General features: G+C 51.0%; 1 protein-coding gene and 1 long non-coding RNA gene across 2 annotated transcripts in view; both read right to left on the reverse strand.

Annotated features, from left to right (window-relative positions):
* Window positions 1-10,169, reverse strand: part of ITPKB (inositol-trisphosphate 3-kinase B) — a 70,405-nt gene extending 60,236 nt beyond the window's left edge. Inside the window, exons 1-2 of the mRNA XM_076334683.1 lie at window positions 9,984-10,169; window positions 7,403-8,492 (exon numbers count right to left, since the gene is read on the reverse strand). Of these exons, the coding sequence (XP_076190798.1) occupies window positions 7,403-8,329 (927 nt within the window). The 5' untranslated portion in view covers window positions 8,330-8,492; window positions 9,984-10,169. The remainder of the gene's footprint in view (window positions 1-7,402; window positions 8,493-9,983) is intronic.
* Window positions 10,170-10,412: 243 nt separating this feature from the next.
* Window positions 10,413-15,772, reverse strand: LOC143158584 (uncharacterized). Its single transcript, XR_012995033.1, has 4 exons — window positions 15,579-15,772; window positions 13,934-14,078; window positions 11,037-12,619; window positions 10,413-10,449 (listed from the first exon to the last, which is right to left on the reverse strand). It is a non-coding gene; the product is annotated as an uncharacterized LOC143158584 (long non-coding RNA).
* Between the last annotated feature and the right edge of the window lie 1,718 nt (window positions 15,773-17,490).

Consider the following 17,490-nt stretch of genomic DNA (forward strand, 5'->3'; position numbering starts at 1 on the left):
GACGAATTGCCCAAGCAAGGGCAAAGGGACAGGAAGCGAAGGGGGAGGAGGAGGTGATGCTGAAGGTAGGTGCTGCCGCTGCTTAGCCCTCTGCTAACTTCCACTCGGTGCCACGTTTCTGTCGGACCCTTCTGCAAACGCTGACGGGGGAGAGCGTTGGGCCTGCTCCGCAGCCAACCTACCACGACATTGTGCTGGTTGTTCCTGGTGTTGATACATTGATCTTCATTCAGGCAAAGCCCAAAGCGTTCAGGTTGAAGGAAGTTTTGTGACAGTGAAGCAGGCTGAGGATCCCCCCCACACACTTCACACAGTCCAAGAGCCCTATTTTCCAAAACCTCAAGTACAAGACTTAAAGCCAAGGATGAAACCCCAGAAGCCAAGGATGAAGCCCTAGGCAAAACTCACATAAATTCAGCAAGGTCCACACCATGGGAACTGCAGGTGCCGACCTCTCTGCCAACCAAATGTGTGAAGCAAACAGAGAAGAGACAATCTGATTCTGTCCTTTGAACCAAACTCATTAAAATGTCCGTCGGTATGTCACTCCAGAGCCCATATCTGTCTTTCAGGGAGACAAGGGATGCTTTACTATTACTTAAAACTGCAACAGTGCTGAATGCTAATGCAGTTCCTGTTGTGTAGCGCTGATCAGATAATACACTGTACTGCTTACAAGAACTTGTAAGTGCTAAGCACTTGTTGTTTTACCCCCTAGTTCTCCTTCCAAAAGCAATCCTTGTGTTTTGGCTAGCAATAAATCTTAGATCTGAAAGGAAGAATTGAATTCCTTCTACTAGGCTGTCTCTTTTTCCACGTCATTAATGAAAAGAACGTTCTTTACTATAAAAAAACCACTTCTTCCTTCTCTGAAATGTATGGTAACATTGAAATAAATATCATGAGAGGAAAAAGGCTAATATGGGTCTTAGCAGCTTGCAGCGGCTTCAGACTCTGATATCACCTATCTTTGAGAAACTAAGGGCAGAAAATGCCGGCCCTCAGCAGTCAATGCAACCCGCGGCTGACTATGGCAGTGAGGATCTCCACAGGCACGCAGCCGTGACAGCAGCTCTGTGGTGGTGAACTCCCACCATGGCTGGGAAAGAAGAACCTGCAATCTACGTTTTCCAAAAGCTTCCACCAATTCTGAGCGCATTCGTTGCACCTACACCCTGACTGAAACTTGCAGCTGGAGACCCTGAGCTTCTGAACACACCCACGCCAACTCATGCTGAAAGGCACTGCTGGGTGACCATCCCTGTTACAGAGCAAATCACACATTCTGCTGCCCAAACACTGATTTAAAAGCCAAATCGGAGGCACTTGCTTTTGAAGCTGGTAGACCTCAGACTGGAGGAGCTTCCTAAACTACTTGCAGCCATTGTGCAGGCTATGTGTGACCTGGCTTTTTATGTAATAAGAATGAAATTCGGATAAATTTTATAGAAGACATTCATGAGTACTTTAGGAACAGATTCCTCTGTCTTAAGCAGACCCCTGGGCTAGTAGTCCTCAAGATGCCATCAAGAGTCAACAGAGAAGAAAGGTACCTTAGGAGGAGACTTATCCCGAGGAGACATCCAACAAGGCTGAGCAGGATGAATTCCATAAAAGGGCCATTTCAAGTGACCCGGCAAGCGTGGAAGCCCACGTTCCCTGAAAAGTCACATTTGAGAATAGGGATTACGCTGCTAAGTTACTCAGTGATTTGAAAATGTTAACATTTAGTTTTCACCGTCTGTTAAATACTAACATATCTTTCTTAGAAAGCTTGGCTGGGCTTCACTGGAAGAAAGCAGGTCAAATTTACCGCACAAATTTACCTACTGGTATAAAGAAAAATAATCTCTAATGATTACAGAAGACTAATCTCAGCTGAAGCAACATTCAACATCATACACAGATGCCATTATTTCTCTAGTGAGTTAGAACAGATTTACATGTAAAGAAAACATTAGCTCAGCACTGGCTTTCAGTCATCGCATGGCATACGAGAGCTCAGTGCTGCGCTAATATTTTCTTCACATGCAAATCTGTCCTAACACATTATAGAAATACTATGGAAAACATGAGACAGGTGCTGACTACGGTTTGATTGTTTTTTGTCATTGCAAGGCTCCAAAAAGGTAAAGATAAAACTGTAAAGTTTCCGCTGATCCGGGAACTTCACTCTGCAGACATTCAGCTTAATACCCGAAGGGTCCAACCAGCCAAGCTCCTGACATCCTGCCATTCCCATCAGAAGGGGAGGAAACCTAGCTGTTTCCAGAGCTGGGGACCCTAAGGATGATGAGCCTAATGTTTGTTCTTCCTGCACCTCAGAAATGCTTTGGGCTTTTTTCCACTTTTTATGAATGCTTTCAGTGTGAAATTGTTTGAGAAACAAAATATGCAAGACAGCAGCTGTGCTAGCAAGTAAGTCCCTCTATGAAAAGGATCTGTTATGTGCCATGTAATTCCTGCGCTGTCAATCATGGAGAACGTGAGCAGAGAAGAAACCCTTCCCAATGAGCTTAAAAGTGCTGATGAAAATAGACTTGAAATAGCACCATTCGTCTCCCATTGGGTTATGGCAGCATCTTCACTTAGCCTCCATGGGTGGGAGCCCATAAAAAACCTGCTTATTCCCAGAGATGGCCACGTGAGTAGGTAGAAGATAAGCTACCGAATAGAGAGTGGTGCTTTGTGATCTCCCTGGAGCACACAGCCTCCATCTACAAAGAGCCTGAAGCTCTGCCCAGCCCGCTGGGCACCGGGGGGTCCTGATCGCATCCCAGCAGACAAAACATGCTGTGCTGTCAGGTCTGATGAGCGTGGTGCTCAGAGTGGAAACACAGAGGTGTCCACCTCATTCTCCTCTTCCTTCTAGTCTTCCCACAGCAGGGCTGAAGGAGGCTCCATCCTTTGGCAGCTTATCCGTTGTGCTAAGCACCTTCCCTGGGCAATGATACGCATTACTAGAGTAACAGTCGCTCTTCAGAGCAAACAAGCAAGCAGGGCCCTAATACGCTAGACACTATATTGACACTGAATTGGTGATACCACTCACAAGCTCATAAGCTTAGGAGCTTTTAAGACAAACGTGGCGGGAGGAAGGGGTAAAATACATAAACACAGTCAGCATAAAGATATACATTCACGGGGCTTGCATGCATCACCATAGCCATGGGGTCATGGTTTCTGTTACACGGAGACTTCCTGATCACAGTGACAGCTAGGAAAGGGAATGAAAGCGTATTTAATTTGATCGATTTTTATAGGAACAAATCAGGAGTGCTGTTGTCAGCTTACGCCTTGGAACATCTCAAAGAGCAAGAAGCAAGGGTCCCACAGGCCCTTGGCTGACACTAACCCCATCTAAACTTGGCTCCTTCCAGAAATGCGTTACAGCCATTGCGAGTCAAACAAATAAATCAATTAAAAAATCGCCTGTCAGCAGCAATGCCATTAGCTTTTTCCAAAAGCTCTTGCCATTTTGCACAGGTTAATGGAAGTCTCTTATTCTGAGCAAGCTGCTCTGCCTGTTGAAAGGAGCAGAGGTTTCACAATGTACCGAGAGTCACTTGATTACTATTCTGCTGTATGTCCTTGTGTTTCCACAGTGGCTGTGGGAAAGCCAGAAAGAGGAACACTACAGTATCTTGCACCGTTTTTCCAAGAGGGTGTTTTTTTCCCCCTTGACGTGTCATTTTTCTATAGTACGTACTTGGACAACTTCTGCCTTTCCCCCCACTCGTCTGTTGCTTTGCCTCTAGCTGCCGAGGAATTGACAAACTAGGGGATTTAGGTTAGTGACGACGACTCACTGTAATGACCAGCATTGGAATACATTTCCCTTAAGGGGTGCAGCCAGATTCCAAGACTGGGGCCAAGCCTCCTGCTGCTGAGTACACCTTGGTCTATCAGCTCTCCCTTGGGAAGAGCAAACAGGGTCCCCCAGGAACACCAAAACTCATAGACTCGTATTTTCCCATTGAAGTCAATGGGAGTCACAGCTAGAACGGGGCTTATTTTGGGCGTGAAATCCCCCTTAGGAGCTGGGCCACCGTCTCAGGCTACCTGTGCCACTCAGAGCCTCGGACAGGGAGCACCTTCTCACACCTCTACACACCCAACCTATGTGATCAGCCAGGAGGGGAGAAATCCTCTCTCAGCACGAGACGCGCCGTGACGGAGACAAGTGCCTTCCAACAGCCGCTGCATCCCCCTGGCTTGGGCGATGGGTGAGCGGAGGCACCCGCTCCTTCCCCAAACTGCCCGCATCGCTGTTGCAGGGGACGTGCAGCGAGCACTGCCCCGCGGCGTTGTCAAACCGCAGTGTCCCCATCCCAACATGCTGCCTGGACAGGCCATCCCTCCCACACAGCCCGAGAAGTGTAATCGCTCAAGTGTCTTTGAAACCTTGCAAGCATCAACAAACAAGTGTGGGGTTTCTCCGGCAGCGGTCCACAGCTCGGGGAAAGCCACAGCTGCAAAAGCCCTTACATGGAGGTTTACTCAGACCTTAAGTGGACTTGCAATTAGACAACAGCAAAACGTCAAATTGCTCTTACTGTCACTGCACTTCAGAAGTCTGCTATAATCACAGCAGGGTCACTGTATCCCAGCGCTGCGCAGCCCACCGGGCACCAGAGCACTCCAGGAACAGGCAACGAACTGAGTAAACTGTTTCAATAAACAAAGGCAGAGCCCGTATCAGCCACCGAGCTGCTCCAGGTCACAGTGTCCAAAAAAGTGGCCACACTCCCTCCATCCCTCCCTTTTGCCAGGCAACGTCATTTTCTTACTGGCCAATTTGTGGGCCCGACTGCAAATGAAGTTTCCTACCTGAAGTACAAATGGAGGATGAGACCCTGCCAGCCGGAGGGATCTGCCCGTTTCCCCGGGGATGCCAGGAGGAACTACAATAGACAGCCGGACATCCCTAACAGATTTGCTAAGACAGACAGCCTCCAGAAAGGAAGGGCAGAAGCAAGCCTGCTGTTTATCAAATCTGTAAACATGTTATGCGAGATGTGCGGCGCAGACCATATCTGCAGCAAGAACTGCTTTCCTGTCGCTCGTCATTACCTCTTCTCCAGGTAATGCACCCGGTGCAGACAGGCAGGGCTCTCTGCCTGCCCAGCGTTTATCTACTCAACCCAGAGGCATGATGTTGGTTTCTGTCAGCCGAGGTCTCCCAGGATTTATTTTGACGGAAAAGCACGAGCTGCGGAGACAGCTTCTCACACATTCTCCCTCATTACACAACTCATTTCCAGACCATGTGTGTTGTTAAAAGGAAATAGTGAGTTCATGAAAACAAATGAGTGTGCAACCTGAGACTGCTTCAGTAGCTGCCTTCTGCTGTCATTACGGATTTAAAAGATGTTGCCAACCAGTACACAAAGTTGGGTGTTATTTAAATGAATCAGCTTTGAATTACCGGGCATTTGCGCACGATCCTGCTGAGAAGTTGACTATAACCTGCCAAAGCCAGTGATCAGCCCTGCACGGGACCTGTGGCGTCCAGCAGAAAGCATCATTGTAAATTAGCCCAGCCGCTCCCGCTGAGATGACTCCAGCACTGAAACACAAAAATCAGGTGCACCTCCTCAGGCTGCCTGACACATTTTGGATAGATCTTCATCTCATTTAACTTGGAGTAGTCCCACTGAGCCCAGCAGAGTTACTCTGATCTTAGACCTGATCTGAGCTCGCTCTGATCCAGGCCTTTTGGCAATACAAACGAGCCTTGCCTGTTCACTGCCGAGCCACCGGCCTGGCTGAGCTCACTGGAGGCCACAGGAGGCTGCACAGAGTCAGCCTGAGGCTCCAGGAAGCTTTCCACAAGAGCATCAGGCATGATTTTGCCCATCAGCGAACTGTTTTCAGCAGCAAATCACTGGGATCTGGCACTAGGAACAGTCATTAGTATGGAGAATAGAGCAGAGATTACTACAGCTCATGCACACAAAACCAGCAGAATTTAATCAGCAGAGGGATTGTAGCAGCTCCCAAAGGGAGCAAGCTGATTCATCAGTTGAGAGCCCCAAAATACAAAACTGTCTGCAAACACGATGAGCCACAGACTCGTAACTTCATTAACTGTGCTTTTACTCAACTGCTTCTCCATCCTGAGCAGAACTGAGCCTGAGTTCTTGGAAGAGGATGAAACAACTAGAAAAGCAAAGATATTGATTTCAGCCTGCTGAGTGTTTTACAAACCACAGTCTGTCAGTTCTTCATGAGTTTGATACCTTCACTTTACTTAGATGTTTCCCTGCACCGGTCTTCCTTATGTCATTGCGCTTAGCAAGAGTTTCACTATCATGTGTCTACGGAAAGTTAAACACAGCGAACCACATCACTGAAAGTTGATGGGCCTTTATCAAACCCTTTAAAATTAAGGAGCCACTGAGTTGCCCTGCATTTTTCAGGGTTTGTCAGTGTGAGGCTCCAGTGCTGAGCTCAAATCAACGTAAAGTCTCACAGCCAGAGGATGGGAGAGCCCACGTGCTGGCCAGAGAACCTCGTGATGGGCACCCTGCACTGGGGTAAAGTGGTTCAAAGCCGTCTGGATAAACGGTGTGACAGCTCAGAGCAAAGCACACTCTGTGTGGAGCATTCAGACATGGAATGAACTCCCCAAGTGATGCAAGAAATCTCATGAGTGTCTGCCTTTGGAGAGCGCCTCAAAGGCCTCCTCTCCGAGGAGACCTTTCTGCTCTAAGGGCAATACAACACCGATGCTTTCTCTTGCCTGAAGCCTCCCAACCAGCCCCACAACAAACAAAGATCCAGAAACAAAAGAACTTAATATAAATACCTAATAAAAATATGCTTACCTAAAATATAAGATAACCCACAGGCAAAAAGTTTTATTCAAAAGGGGAATTACCAGAAATTCTAGAGATTTTTGCTTCCACGTGAAAGACACACAGACACTATGGTGATGGGCATCAGTATAAATTTTAACAGACAGTTGGCCCACACAGTTTCGACTCCAAGGAGGAAATAAATTCTCCCTTAGGCTCACGTAAATCATGGGAAACCTCCAGCACACAGGGAAGCTGTGCTGAGGGAAAGCTGAGGCTCATAACCACATGTCAGCAGAAGGCTGCAGTCCATGGGTGCATGTTAAGCACGCCGGCGGGCAGCTTGCAGCGCCAGGGAAGCTCTGCAAGGACCATGCACAGTGGGACGGGTACCGCTGCTCTCTCTTGCGAGCAGGGCATTTTCAGACTAGGAACGGGGATAAGCTTTTCATGTGAGGGAAAGCAAGCACCACCGAGCAAATGGAAAATTTCTCTGCAGACCTCTGCTGCGACAGACCTCTGCCCTCCCGCTGCAGCTGTGCCTCGGAGCGGGGATGCTGCCAGCCCTCACCCCACCTCCCCGGGGCTGGTGCAAGACTCACCACTCGGGGCTTCTGCTGGTCCAGGGTCTGCAGGAAGGCCGGCGTCTGGTCCAGGGTGCGCTCCGGGTCACTGGAGATGTCCTCCTCAGACTCCTCCCAGGATGAGGAGAAGCCAGTGGAAGAGGCTGAGGACGACGACAGCTTCCGGATGGGCAGGCTGCCGGGGGGCACGGCGCCCGCCTCCTCCTCCGGGCCCCCCAGGTCCGTGACAATGACAGCGGGGATGCTCCCACCAATGGTTGGGCACTGGCCCTCAAGTCCTGTGGGGGCCACCACCACCTCACCTCGCCACGGTCCAGGCCCTGACGGCTCCAGGGGGCTGCTGCCCTCCGCCAGCCCCACAGCTGGGACCACCATCACCACTGGCCTCCCCGAGGGCTCTGCAGTGCCCGGCCAGACCTGCACCCCACCAATATCGGGCGCCTCACTCTCCCCATAGGCTCGTGACCGGAGTCCAGTTCCAAGTCCCACCATCGGCACCGTGGGGCTAGCAGGCCGGGGCCGGGGCGAGGATGGCCGGGGGCTCCGCGGCGGCTGGGTGGCAGAGCTGTGCGCCTGGATATGTGCCTCGAAGAGCCCCACTTTCTGGTTCACCTGGACATTGTGCAGCTCCCGCTGAAGTTGCCATGCCGTAGGGGGTCCTGGCTGCCCCTCTTCGTCTCGGCTGCCTTGCCGACCCCCGGGGCTGCCCGGCTGCCGCAGGGGCTCCTCGAGCGGTGGGAAGAGGAAAGCAGGGCCACGGCGCGGGGAGCGGGGTGGCACAGGGGTGGGGCTGAAGACGGGGAGCGGGTGGCAGCTGCCAGGTGTCTCCGGGCCCCTGGGCAGCACTTGTCCGGGAGGAGGCGGCGTCTTGCTCCCACCACTTGTCACCTCGCTGTTGCTATTCATCATCACCAAGCTATTGAGTGCATAGCAGTACACGGCCATAGTAGTCAGCCGGGGCGCACAGGGGGGCCGCCGCCGCCGCCGCCTCGGCGCTTAGGCTCCGCGGGGCTGCCAAGGGTGTCTCCACGCCAGGACCAGCAGCATTGCCAGGAGGCAGCAGGGCAGCTGGGCTGGCCCCGGCCCGCAGCTCCATAAAATGGGATGGCTGGGGGGAGAAAGAGAGAGAGAGAGAGACAAGCGGTGAGAGTAGCTCTGCACCCCTCCCTAAGCTCATCCTCCAGCTGTGCACAGAGCTGGCTGGACTCTTCCCTTCCTGCGTGCTCCTCTCCCCCCTCCCCAGTCCCTGCACACACCTGCATGCATCCCCAGTGTGCCACCCCTGGGGACATGGCCCAGCCTGGTCATCAGAAGGGTCTGAGCCAAGGGGAAGTCAGGTTTAGTACTGTTTCCCCTCTTTCCTGCCTTCCCTGCCCCCTCTCCAGGTTGCCTGTCGATGCAGCCACAGCAGCAGTGTCCGAGAGGACACACAGTCAGCAGCCGTTCCCACAACAGAATTAGGGAGTTACGGTCAACTGGTGTGAGCTGAAAGCTGGCAGCTTTCAAGTTTTAGCCCCAAAAGCTGACATTTTCTGAAGGAAGGGAAAAACTCCAAACAGCTCAAATTTGCCACGTTCTGGTTTGTCACCTACGACCGAGATCAAGCCTCAGGCACAGATTTCTGTTCAGTGATACACGTGAAGGTTCCCTGCTTGCACAGGTTTGTATGGCATGGGACCACGTCTCCGCTACTCCCCTAACTTACCACATGCAACAACATGGCTTTGCACATCTTCACGCGCACCCTGTCTAAACGTGCCTCCCCTGTGCACGCCTGCCTTCTGGGGCATCGACTGCTGCAACCGCCTCCAAGTCACAGCCCGGATCCCACGTACGGACATGTGTGTTGTTTGTCCTGTTGCGTGTGTGAGTGTGTACACGCGTGAGAGAGACTCCGCTTTTGCAGGTGGCTCTCTGTGCCCCTCTGTACTTCAGTGTGCCTTCCTTCATGTCCTTTGCTCCGTGTACCACTGGAGTTGCAATGCCCATCCCATGCTGGGGCATGGGAACCCATGAGAACTACACAACATGCTGCCTACATGAGTGTGTGGGCTTGTTTACACATACGTGTGCTAACTCCGGCTACGGGTGTACATGTCTTTGGAAGCACTTGTGTGCGATGCTGTCAGTGGTACCCCTGTGCATCCCTGTGAGGCTCCTGGCAGGTCAATGCCCACAGGTCTGAGCGCAGTCCCCAGTGACTGGGTGACCAAAAGGCTCCCCATCTCTCCAGGCACTGCTCGGAGGCAGCGTGAGGCTCGGCAGAGCCCAGGAGGCACAGGCACCCCCTCTTTGCAGGGATCCCCGGCACTGCAATGCTCCCAGCACTCTGGCTTGGGTGCGAAAGCGAGCACCGGCACAAGGTGCTCGGCCAGATTTTGGGTGCGGGACAGCCCGCTTGGGGCCAGGGCAGGGTGCGGGACGGCCCGCTCTGCCCCGGGGCAGCACCCTGCCCCTCTGCCCGCCTCCACCTCGTCCCTTCCTCCCCGCGGGGCCCGGCCGGCACCGCGCACCGCCCGCGGCGGCCCCCGGCGCGGCTGCTCGGGGGGTACCCCGGCTGAGGGGGCGGCCGCGTCCCCCCCCACCCGCCGCCGCTTACCTGGGAGCAGGATCCGCGCCCGCCCTCACTGCGCGCCGCCCGGCAGCGCCCGCCGGCGCCGGCGGCCGCAGGGCGCTGCAGAAACCATCTCCGCGGGTGCGGTGCACGGCCGGGAGTCCCGCTCTCTCCGCGGATTCTAAACGGCTTTCCTCGCCCCGCGGGGGGGCCGGGGGGCGCCGGGCTCTCCCCCTCCGCGCTTCGGCGGCGGAGGCTGCGCGGGCGCGGGCGGCTCCGCGCTCCGGCCAGGTCCGCGCCGCGGCCCCGGCGCCCGCTCCCGGTGCGGCTGGAAAGGCGGAGAGAGGAGGACGAGAGGGAGAGGAGAGGCGAGGAGGAGGAGGAGAGCGGAGGGAGGGGGTAGGAGAGCAGGAAGGAAGTTGTGAGCCTGTCTGGGGTTGAACTCAGCGGAACAAGTTTCTTTTTTTTTTTTTTTTTTGCTCGCTCGGCGCTGCTCGGCTGGAGGGAAACACTGAAAAAAAAAAAGTTTCCATTGTTAACGAAGAAGAAAAAAAAAAAAAAAACCGCCGCCGCCGCGTTTCGGCCGCTGTGGGTTAAAGACACACGAGCCATTTTCCACCCCCGGCCGGAGCGTGCGATGCGGGTCCCGCGCCCGGCCGCGGCACCGCCGGCAAAGCCCGCGGGCGCCCGGGGCGGAGGGACGCCCGCATCCCAGCCTCCCCACGCCCGCTGCCCTTCGTGTTCCTCCCCTGGGTACAGTGGTCAAGGCAAAGGGTGGTGCCTGCACCCCTAGGAACGCGGAGCTAAAGGCCACCCGCGTCCCCGTGCAGCCGGCTCAAAGGCACGGACTAGCCCAGCCGTTTCGCGCCGCATCCCCTCTCCCCCAGGCACGGCGGCTCGGTCCTTTTCAGCACGTTGGTCGTCCACACCGGACCAAAGCTGGTGCGAAGCCCTCCCTGCCGGGCTGCGTGGCTTTGGGTGAACGCGTCCTGCGTGGGGAGGCGGCCCCCGGACGCCAAACGCGAGGGCTGTGAGCTGCGGCGGGCACGTCCACCCGCCGTGGCCCTGCCCCGGGGTTGAGGCAGGGCTGCAGCTAACCTGTCCAGGACAATGTCCGTCCTCTCTGATCCGCGGTAGGCCACAGACAGCGCTTTCTCGGCTCCCGCGGCCCCCAGGCACCGGTCCCGCTTGGCAGAGGGAGCAGGCTCTTGGCTGTGGTACAGCATGATTTCTGTATCAAGATAACTCATTGGAAATAGTTGTCTGTATGTCAGCACTTCAGGAGAGCAGGCTCTGCGATTCGCTCTCAAAGTAGCAGTCAAGGTCAAACCCAGATGGCAGTTTTGAGGATGGTCTGGACTGGCCAAGGGAAAAAAAAAAAGAAAAAAAAGAAAAGAACGGCAATTTGTCTCTGCTAGGATTTCACAGCTAGGAATTTCCCCTAGAGAGGGAAATTGATGTCACGGCAGATCAGCTTTTTGTAATTAAGGCATAACCTCTAGAGCGTAAACAGGGGCAGAGAGGTCTCCGAATTTGCAGAAAGTGTGGATTGCCAATCCCACAGGCAGACAGACAGAGACACCCAAAATGAGCTTATGTTTGTTTTTCCAGTAAGAGAAATGCTATTTTGAATTCAGCGCAGGAAAAGAGATTTTTAGACTCTTTCCACTGCAATCTGTTTCCTTAGTGTCTGTGCTCGGTCAGGAGCTGGTCTTTCATGAAATAAAGTATGTGATCAGTCTTTCTCAGAAAAGTGACCCCGCTGAGCATAATGGCACTATTCATGGGCATAAGCTTCCCCCCGTCTGCAAATATCTGCAGATTCTGGTCATCTGTTGCTCCCATGCCTTCATGTCTGCGTACACACATCAAAAAGTAGGAACTTTTGAAAGAAATAATAAATCCAGGAATACATGCAGATAAACAGGTATCTTCTTTTTTTTAAAAGAGCTGCACTACGCCGTGCTAATAGCGTAATAGTACATCTGCATGTACTTGCAAGCACTACCGCATATCCATGCTTGTTTTGACTGTTCTTTGGGGTTGTTTAAGAGTATTTACACCAGCGTAACCACAACGAGTGCTTAAAGCCCTTTCTTAAAGTCACACAAATTCAAGCACCATCAGATAGTCATCCTATCGGAACAGGACAAAGGAGTGGCGAATTCACTACGGCACGTTTACTGATACAAAACTCCCTAAGGGAGACCTGGCCTTAAAACATGGCAGCATTTTTGTCATGTAACAGAAACATGTGACGTCCAGAGCTAGAGCTGTTCTGTGGGCATTATATACAATGACAAGCTTTTATTTATGAAGGAAGCGGCTAATAAAAGTGCAAAGAGGAAAAAAAGTCTAGGGGTAAATCCCTTTTCAGAATGGGTAGGTACAGGAGGGAAATAATTGTTTCCAGATTGGAGCCAGGCAGCAGTCCACATTGTATAGTGAAGAAAGAGCAGACAGCTTCCAGCACACTTGTTTCCAATCAACTGGAAACCAAGCGTCTGAGGTTAGCCTAAATGGAAAGCACAAACTGAAACAGGTTGCTAGTCCAATCCAGGAACAAGGATGGAGGCACGAAGGGAGACGAGTTTCTTTCGTAGACAGACGGACATCTCCAGGCACCAGCACTGCTGTAGTTGCTTGATGCTGCCGAGGAGCCCCCTGCGTTGCGTTAGGTGCTGTACAAAGAGAACAAAAAGATGGTCCCACTCCGACTCACTTGCAATCTCAGTGTACATTCTTCAAGTAAAAGCCCAGTGTTGGGTCTTAAAAGACCTTGCTTCTGCTTAAGCCATGTTCTTAATTTGAATTTACACTTCCTGTTTCCAAATAAAATCATTGCAGTGCTTGAGGATACTGAAACAGGCTGGGTTAGGGCAAACAGTTGATCCGGACAACTTTTGTATGGGCAACTTGTCCGTATTAGCGGGGCCATTAAAATGAACAGGATCTTACACTTAGGAAGGGCATATATCCACTGCAGGGTGTATTTTGTCCTGAAATAAAGCAAGGACAGACACTTACAGAAGGGCATGGAGCTGTCCTAACTGTGTAACATCTGACACACTGGCTATAAGCATTTGGGGAAAGAAATATCACAGCTGTCAAAGTTAATGGCCTCCCAGCACCTCTGTGTACTTGAAGGGAGACATGTTAATTATTGTCTTATTTAAAAATAGTTGTCCCAAATGTGCTCGCTGTGCCCCATGAGCAGCGTGTGTGGCTCAGCTGGGCTACGGCTGCTGCACCCCTGGGTCCGGGGCTGCCGAGTGCTGGGGGGTGGTGGCTGTTTGTAGGGGCAGCAGGACGGGCCCTGCTGTGTGTGCATGTGTGGGGGGAAGAGGAGGTTTGGCTGCCGGTGGGAGCGGTGGCTCTTGCAGCAGGAGCGCCTGCGCCCCACTGGAGCCGGATGAGAGGGCAGGAGGGGAGATCAGCTGCGCAGGAAGCGAATGCTGGATAGGAAAAGCGGACAGTACGGCCAAGGCTGTTTTATTCCTTTCAGCCTCTGCCGTGACCCTAGCTAACATTTTGCTTTGACTGTTGCTAAAGCCTGCTCCCGGGCACAGCCTTCCAGGGCTAGGGGAGCCCTGGCAGATGAGTATGGTGCTGGTGACCCTCTCAAGCACAGGTAGAACTGTCCTGTGCTTCTTCCTCTGGAGTTGAGGTCCTGGTCCACATCTCAAGGCTTGCCATGTTGAGCCCTGGGATAGTATCTAAAAAGTTGCCAGAGCATGAAGATGAAGACGGTGACCCTGGCCTCTGGCACAATGATGCTCACATCATTGTGGGGGCCTGAGGCTTGGCAATAGACTCCCCAAGACTGAGATGTGTTGCAAGTCTCAGCACTTTCCGCTCTAAGTGCATCGTATATTCCTTCCCCTGACCGGCTTTCCTTAGGGAAAACCCAGAGACACATGTACTGATTTGAAGAAGAACCCCTTCCCCAATCCAAACCACAATAACGAGCAAAAAAAACCCCCAAAACACCTTACCGAAACAAGGTCTTGTACTGCATGTACAGTGCAGTCCCTTCCATGGAGAGGGGAGAACAGTTGCATGATTGATAGATATTGGTCATCCTGTTCACTTCAATCCTTGTAGGCACTCAATTAGTATGATGTGGGCAGCATTATAAAGCTAGAACAGGACAGAATGGACCACAATCTACTTAGTATCAATCCAATTGTAAAAACAAAAGAAAAAAATCCTAACAATTTAATCATAAAACAACTACGATCCTAAAGTACCCTCCTCCTTCCATTCTTCCTTTATTATAAGATTCATTTTTTAAATTATTATTCTCTGTCATGTTTTGGACTGGTTGGACAAGACAGCCTTCACTGTGTTTCAAAGATGAATTGTCCAAACTGTCACTGTTCATCCAGTTCAGCATCAGAAGGACCGTCAGCATCCTTGCAGTGGAAGTCAGTATTTTACGGCATTTCCTCACCAGTGAGTTAAATCTTACAATCATATAAAATACAGAAATAAATGGATAAACACAGAGTAATTTTATAGTCAGCAGACTTACTTTATGTTTATGCCAATGTGACAGAGAATAAATCTGGCTAATATTTTACAAGAAAAAGAACCACAGAAGACTCAAGAGGAAACACAACACTGAATTATGTGCTGAGAATTGTCTGCATTCAGGCAGGTGGCTGTCACAGGCATGGCACACTTCTGGTCTGGCTGGGCTGACCGGGGAAACGGAGGCCTGAGAAAAGGGCTCTGGATGTTTATCTTGCACCGGCCGTTTTGCATTGCTTCAGTGGTAAAACAAGTCAGAAAGACGTTGGTTTTCCCAGCTCTCAGAGACCTGAGCTGGGTTATCTTGTCATTTGCTCCCCTCCCACTATCCCACAGGAACACATATAATGGCAGAATTAAGCAGAGACTGGTCATTATTTTTTGTGCCAGCTCCTGTTCAGGGAGCAAGAACACGGGGCTCTGCAGAGACACCTGTAGCAAGTCAATGTAATTTAGGGCAGTCTGTGTACTGCACCCCTGTCTGCCTGAGCTCTGCGTCCACCTAGAGCACAAAGGAACCAGTTTTGTTCTCTGGGACCCTCCTCCACACATTCCTGCCTGCACCTCGCCCCGTGCTGCACCAAGTCATATGGCTCGGCGCCGCCAAGAAAGGCAGCCAAAGATCTCGGCAGTCTGTTCCTGGCTCTGCCCCCGCTGCGCTGTGGGGTGTTAGCAATGTGGCTTATTGCCTCTCCGCCTTGTTTCGCCCGCCTGTGAAACAGGCAGTACGTGCTAAGACGTCCTGTGTCTCCTAGGTTATTTGTGGCTGTGACCTGACTCAAGTTTCATATATACTTTGGGTCCTTGGAGGAAGGGATGCATACATCCTATACATCCATGCACACCACACATATGCAGAGCATTAGTGCTGGGCTAAGAACATCAGTTTGGCTCGCAGGCTCCGGGTTTTGCAGCAGGACTTTGGAGAACTGTTAGAGATTAAAGAGCTCAAGAGATTAAAATGCATGTATGGAAAATGTTACGCATAGCAAAGTACTCTGACAAGGAATTATATACACACACGATAGGCAAGAAAGTTTAGTAACCCTAGAACAAGCACAAGATGTTACACTTCCTCTTGATGCAATGCGTGTATGCCAGTGGTACCTTTATTTTTCCCTCAGCTAGTCAGCTCCCCAGGATGAAGATGTGAAGGCTCACTGGTTTTATGTCTGGATATGCCCAGCAGTTTCAGTGCCACCCTTCCTGTTTTTTCCTGGTGCCAGAGAAGAGCCCAGCTCTGCAGTTGGTGTGTGCCACAGCTGTGGTCCCCTGTGCTGCAGCAGGGCTTTACGTTGGCATGTTGGCCCACAGTTGCTGTTTGCTGATAAGAAGAATATAAACACATGTCCGTGTTTGGGGAGTAACCCATGATTCAGCATTAATGTTTCCTTTTTTTTGCATAGACCGAACTAGAGGCACTAGGAGCACACGAAATATGTATTGCTGAGTTTCACTGAGATTCAGTAAAAATAAAATTATAAAGGCAAATCCTTCCCCATTGGACCCTGACGCTACTAAAAGTTGTACCTATGTCTGTGGTTGAGGGGATAAAACAATTAGAATTCAAACACTGTTTCATTGTCTGAAGAGGTTTTTCCTATTCATGGGTCACAGTTATTCCACCAGACTGTGACCACATAACCATAATTGGGCAGCTTTGCATTTGCTTGATAGCGCTATGATCGCGGCAGGAAAAAGACAAGCTGTATTTTAAGTGTGCAGTGTGTCACATAGACTGTTTTGGGTTTGGTAGTATACGACGGGGATATTCAGCCTCCAGGGCCGTGAGATTCCACTGCACCTTTTAGGGATGAGATGAATGTGGAATCACAAGAAATGCTGTTCAAGTTTCCGCTCTGCAGTGAGTGATCTCTCTGTTTTGAAAAACTGGGAGAGAGAGGGCACTGAAGAGGACATGATCAATAATTTTAAAGCTCATACTGGGCTGTGGGAATTTAAATTAAAGTAAAGCATGTTGGGTCTCTCCAAGAATCTATTTTTGCCTGTGGTATAATAATATATTTTAAGGATTTACCATAATATTTCTATGATGGACAGATGTTTACCTTTGTCTGTTCCTATGTCTGTGAAAGGAAAAAAGCTGAGCTTTGAATGAGTGCAGCACAGTTTAATAAACTGGCAGATCTAGGTTGATTCTTCATAATTTTGAATAGCTAAAGCAATAGAGCTATGAAAATATTCCCAAATGATGTTGCCAGACAACAGTGTATATCTGTGCTATTTTCTGTGTGTAGCACCGTTCACTGCCATGCAACAAATTGCAAAGGTCAACAGACCCTGACTCTGAAAAGCAGCTGTATTATAGCAGTCACTGGAAAACACCAGTCCTTGCACATAAAATTGTTTCAAGCAAGAACATCTTTCGCAGACAGATTGAGATCCGTACACTGGATCATGCTTTTCCTCTGAACAACTAGAGGTAAGTAAAGCCCTCATGGAAAGAACAGCATACCTAGGAAAATTTTCAGCCCTATCACAAATTTCTATACATACATACATGCGTGCCCAGGCGTAATAAGGGTGCATTTTAATAGTACCAAGAGCAGCTTCTCCATCGCCAACTAGTACTAGTCAGAGCCTTTGTCTCCCCGCTGCCCCCTGCCCTTGCTCTGGAGACATCCACTCTTGGAGCTATGAACTGCTCTCTGAACTGCCTCCCCAGTTCTGGATTTGAGCAGCAATTTCAGCAACGCAGCATAGCTTTCCTTGCTGCGCTCCCACCTTCTCTGGCTAGTATGCCCAGGACAAGGCTCCCTCTTGTGCTGCCCTTCCTCCTCCCTCAAGTGTTTCCAGGTTGCTCCTGAATCAGCAATTATTTATCTCTGAGAGGGCACGTGTCTAGAAAGATTTTTAAGCCACCGCTGCAGACTACAGAGTTTCAGATCATTGACATTTCCCACTCTACTACCACGTGCTCTCTAACCCTGGGCAAGTTCCTACGGCTGGAGTTTTCACCTCTGTGTAACTAAATTGAAGCATTTAAACCCACATTTAG

Source organism: Aptenodytes patagonicus, chromosome 3 (genome assembly GCF_965638725.1).
Source record: "Aptenodytes patagonicus chromosome 3, bAptPat1.pri.cur, whole genome shotgun sequence".
NCBI lineage: Eukaryota > Metazoa > Chordata > Aves > Sphenisciformes > Spheniscidae > Aptenodytes > Aptenodytes patagonicus.